Below are 5614 nucleotides of genomic sequence, written 5' to 3' on the forward strand. Positions count from 1 at the left end.
TTTAATTAAGGAAAAAAAATTATACTTCATACAGATAGTCAAAATAAATCAAAATTTTAAAAATCAAAATAAACAAAAAATAAAAATTGAACCAAAACCAAATTATAAGAAAACTGAAATAATTGAAATTGAACCGAAACCAAATTATAAGAAAACTGAAATAATTGAAACTGAAATTTTTTGTTTGGTTTTTGGTTATTTCAGTTAAAAATCGAATTTAATTAATATATATATATATATATATATATATATAGGAAAAATTCCCGATCAATACCTTGTATTTTGGCTCGAGTGATAATTTGGTCCCTAAACTTTAAAATGTGACAATTCAGTATCCGAACTTTCAAAATATGACAATTCAATATCTGAACTTTCAAAATCTGACAATCCAGTACATGTCATTAACCAATCCATTAATCAGTCATTAAGTGGCACTTGAAAGGTCAAAAATGCCCTTTGAATGCCATATAATTCTCTTTATCAATCATCCAAACTTTGACAAAAAAAAAAAAAAAAAAAACCTGAGCAGTGCCAAATCTTAACCTCTTCTATTCAAAAAAGTTGGTGATTGTTTAGAATAATCTAGAATTTGGGATTGTTCATTTTATTTTTAATGTTTGGATGGTTGATAAAGAGAATTAGATGGCATTCTTAGGGTGTTTTTTACTTTTTTTCAAATGTCACTTAATGATTGATTAATGAACTAATTAACGATAGGTATTGGATTGTAACATTTTAAAAGTTCGGATAAAGTTTGGGGACCAAATTATCACTCGAGCCAAAGTACAGGGTAAAATATTATATACTATAACCTATAATATATATATATATATATTATGAAACTGAATTTCATTATAAATACATTATATATAATATATTAATATATAAATATATAGTATGCTATATAATGTATATTATATAATGAATTTCAGTTAATTTGATTTTTTGATTAACCGAATTTTCAACCCTAACTGAAAATCAAAATTTATAAAAATCAAATTAATTGAACCGAATTACACAAAAACCAAAAAAACCGAACCGATAAACCAAAACTGAAATTTTCGATTTAATATTTCAATTTTAACCAAATAAATGAATAATACTCACCCCTAATCAGTAAGGACATATTTAATAAATTAATTAAACCGATAGTTTAAGAAATTTATACTAAACTTTGTAAATCAAAAGGATAGTTTAAGAAATTTAAACTAAACTTTGTAAAGCGCCTACGATCGATCCTCGTTGAACCAGCATGACAGCATCCCGCCGAGTCCAACGACCTAAGCTTAAGAATAAACAGATCCAACGGTTCGGCCAAGTGGTCATCACTGTAATAATGTATACACGACATTGAGGACCCTAGATTGTTCTTTCATACTGTATATAAGTTCTTAAATCCCCGCCCCTCCCAAAATCGTGCCGCAGGGTTTAAGCGGTGAGAGAGAGAGAGAGAAGGCGGTCAAAATGATTCCTCGTCGAGCCCTGGTTTCTCTCAGGCGGCAAGCAGCAGCGGCAGCCAGCAAGCCCAACACCACCGTCCCTCGTTTTTCCTCCACTTATGGAACAACAAAACCTAACCTTGATTCACTTTTTAATTCCGCGCTATCGCAGAATCAAAAGAAGCCCTCCTTAAGATATCTCTCCTCCTGTTATTTTCCTTGGGTTTCTGTAGCAGGTAACAACAATGATATGGTTAGCAATGGAGTCTTGGTTGTTCGGAATTTGTCCACGCGATCGATGAATGACTCGTCAAATAGGCCTCCTAAGGAGACGATACTCCTGGATGGATGCGACTTCGAGCATTGGCTTGTCGTCATGGAGCCTCCCGACCCTAATATCACTCGTGACGAAATCATTGACAGCTATATCAAAACCCTAGCTCAAGTTCTTGGCAGGTATTGCCACTTACATTTACAAGTCTCTGCCTTGGTCTCACTGCGGATGTGGAGAGTATTCTATGATTTAAGGTTTTTCCTTTCTTGAATTGTCTCTTTCTTTAATTTGTTGCAGTGAAGACGAAGCACGGAGAAAGATTTACTCGGTATCGACGAGGCATTACTTTGCCTTTGGATGCCTTGTTTCAGAGGAACTCTCGTATAAAGTCAAGGGTACTTAGCGTCTTTGGCATTTTTTATTTTGGTTTTGGAGGAACTCTCTCTGGCATATTTATTTTATTTATCTTTTTTATTTGAAACAGAGCTGCCAAGGGTTAGATGGGTACTTCCCGATTCTTATCTGGATGTCAAGAATAAGAGCTACGGAGGTATAATTCTATTCTTCTTCATGTACAACAATGCCTTAGTTACTGGTGCCCATTTCAGCCTTTCTGTATATTTTTACGGGGATTAACTTCCCTCTTCACATCTCCTGAACTTCAAGTTGTGTTCTTATAATATCTTATTTTCTCTTTTATGGATCCTTAATTCCCATCCCACTTGCTACTTGGAGCTTAATTTGTCATTTTTCATGCTTATTTTCCTGAAATGACTTTCTAATGAAACTCTCCTCTTTATGATCGAGAACTTCAATTTATATGTTTTTTTAACTGCACTCTGATTCTTTTTCTACACTTGATGCTGATGGCAGAATGAATTTTGCTTCTTTTTTTTTTTTTATATTTTCCTGTTTTGCATTTATGATGAGTGATTTGATCTCTGATGCATTCTATTTCATTTTTTTCTTCGAAATCTGTCCATAGGGGAGCCGTTTATTGATGGGCAAGCTGTGCCATATGATCCCAAGTATCATGAAGAATGGGTCCGAAATAATGCTCGGGCAAATGAAAGATCAAGGCGTAATGACAGGCCAAGGAATTATGATAGGTCGAGAAACTTTGAGAGGCGGAGGGAGAATATGATGAACAGGGATATGCCGCCACCTCCACCCCCCTCAACACCAAACTCTGTGCCTCAAAACCAGGGTGGTCCTAACCAGGGAGTGCCTCCCGTTGGTAATCATGAGCTCCAGAACCAGGGACCACCTTCCCCAATGCCAAATCAGACTTTTGCAAGTCAGACTCAGAATGTGCAACCACCAAATTTAAATTTACCACCACCAGTGCAGAACCCAGGTTTCCAGAACCGACCACCACCACCACCGCCGATGCAGAATCGTGATTTCCAGAATAGCTATACAACACACCCTGTGCAAAATCAGAATTTTCAAGCTAGAGATATGAACGTACCTCCTCAGATGCAGAATTGGAACACACCGCCACCGGTTCAAAATTGGAATTCCCAGATTAGGGACACAAGCATGCCGCCTGCTACACCAAATTGGAATTCTCAGACTCCTCCAACACAGACTTGGAATTCCCAGGGTAGGGACATGAATATACCTCCTCCACCTCCAGCACAGACATGGAATTCCGAGAGTAGGGGCATGAACATGCCTCCATCTCCAGTGCAGACGTGGAACTCACAGAATAGGGATATGAACACACCACCACCAACACAGAATTGGAACTCTCAGAGTAGAGACATCCCACCTCCCTCACAAAACTGGAATTATCAGAGTAGGGATGTGAGACCACCAGTTCAAAATCAGGACTTCCAGGCCAGGGACATTGAAAATGTATCGAACAGAGATTATCAGAATCGGGGGACACATATGGGAGGTCTGCCAAATGGAGAATACCACAGCAGGGAAATGCCCACTAACATGGGCGTGGGAAACATACCAAGTAGAGATTACCAAGACAGAGACGTACCTGGTAACATAAGCATGAACTATGCTGAGAGCAGAAGCTACCAGAAGCCGAGCAGTATGAATATGGGAAATACACCAAATAGGGATTACCAAACACGAGACATGCCCAGTGGAGATTATGAACCTGTTGCAAGTAGGAACTTTTAGCTTGGGATGACACCTTGGCGGCGAATATAAATTGAAGTTTTGTCAACATTCGTGCTCAAACCTGTCTTTGCTATCTTGTATGCATCTGGCATTGAGAGTTCTAAGTTGAAAGTTTTGGCGATTAGACTGGTTCTCTCTTTTCTTGTTTCCATATGATTCATATGATGAAACTTGCATTTTGACAATATTAATTGTTTGGTAGTGATTGTGGTATTTGCTGATAAGGGTTACGTTCAAGCTATAAACAATTTATATTTATTAATACTAAATTATATGATCCGGTTTCTTTAAGTTGGTGTTGGTTTAGGTGCATTCTTGTTTTTAGTAGATTATAATTTGTTCTATTTCTATTAGCAATTTGTTGCATCATTTTGCATGGGTTGCTAGTTGCACTTCCCGCAGAACAAAAAGCAAATACCAGCATCTAGCTTCTTCCTCATTTCTTTACAGTGGTTTGGGACCCAATTGCTCAATACCCTCCATCAAAGAAGAGGAATATGTGAAGTTATTTAAAATTTTAAAAATCCTATTTTGCATATTCGGACAAGAATAAGAACATGAGAGAAGAGGAGAAAAAAAAGATGGCCAACGGATTGGTTCGGTTAACAAAAAAAGAGAGAACATTAATATGATCTTAACTTCGCTTGGCAAGCCATCTTTGATAGTACAGAGGTGTTTAGATAGCAAATAAGATAAGCTTGGGTTTGGCTTAGGCCACAAGTGAGCCCAAGAGCCAAGAATTTCTCCTCTAAATGCGTAGGGTGCTCATAAGCAATTTGGGTTTTCAATTTTTGATGGATGGCAATTAGACCTGTTCACGGGTTCAGCCAGGCTTTTTCTCTACATTAACAAGATATGTTCAGGCCCGAGCCTGAGTCCGGTCTGACCATTGGGCCTAGGTCTTGAGCTTGATCCCGGTGAGAAATATAGTGAAATGATTTTTTTTCTTTTTTTCTTTAATTAAAAACTATTTTATTTATATTAAAAGACCTCAAAACCTAAAAAATAATGAAAGATCTCACCATTCTTTGAAAAAAGGGAATCATAACAAAGAAAAAAAAATTATATATGAATATTTTATTATATAAAATATATTTTTATTATATAATACATTATCAACTCAGAGACTCCCAGCTCGAGCCTCCAAACCCGACCCAAAAAAAGTTGGACACGATATTTTAAATCCGAGCCCGTGCCTACAGGCCTGAAATCCTGTTCAAGCTTAACTTAGACCGGGCCAGCCCATCGGGCTACCCGGCCCATGGAACAGGTCTAATGGCAATATGGCATCCTACTTAGAGTGGGCTGTTGCACTTGTCCCAAATCAGTTGGCAACCCAATGTCATTGATGAGATTGATAGTGATAGAGTCGTGCTTTCACCTTCCCCGCCCCCATCTCCAAGTTATCCTTTATGGATTATCCCCTCTATAAACAAACAAGTGTTTCAGTTCACCAGGGTGAATATGTAATAAAGAACTCACAAGGCAATATAAATAGTCTATTGATCAGTGTATCTTTTGAAAAATTGAATGAAAAATAAAGGATAAAAAATTCACAATGTATTTTTTAAGTTAAAAAAATTAGGGTATGTTGAAGTTAATTTATGAAAACTCAAGTATGTTTATATATTTTTACCCTAAAAATTATAAGAAAAATGGTCAAAATTTTATTTAAAAATTCAATACCTAGAATTGTAAAAAAAATTATAAAAATATGGGAAAATCTGTGATACCAAAAAGATATTTTGCACAGAGACCT

The 5614-nt window shown here is 36.6% G+C and overlaps 1 protein-coding gene across 1 annotated transcript; it reads left to right on the forward strand.

Moving 5' to 3' along the window:
* The first annotated feature begins 1324 nt into the window (after nucleotides 1-1324).
* On the forward strand, nucleotides 1325-4146 carry LOC148870381 (uncharacterized). The gene is made up of 4 exons (XM_088967363.1): nucleotides 1325-1895; nucleotides 2011-2108; nucleotides 2198-2263; nucleotides 2699-4146. The coding sequence occupies exons 1-4, from the start codon at nucleotides 1465-1467 to the stop codon at nucleotides 3853-3855; spliced, it is 1752 nt and encodes a 583-aa protein (XP_088823489.1). The 5' UTR covers nucleotides 1325-1464; the 3' UTR covers nucleotides 3856-4146.
* The last annotated feature ends 1468 nt before the right edge of the window (nucleotides 4147-5614 follow it).

This window comes from Nelumbo lutea, chromosome 2 (assembly GCF_056320005.1).
Source record: "Nelumbo lutea isolate HS-2025 chromosome 2, American lotus-T2T, whole genome shotgun sequence".
Classification (NCBI taxonomy): domain Eukaryota; kingdom Viridiplantae; phylum Streptophyta; class Magnoliopsida; order Proteales; family Nelumbonaceae; genus Nelumbo; species Nelumbo lutea.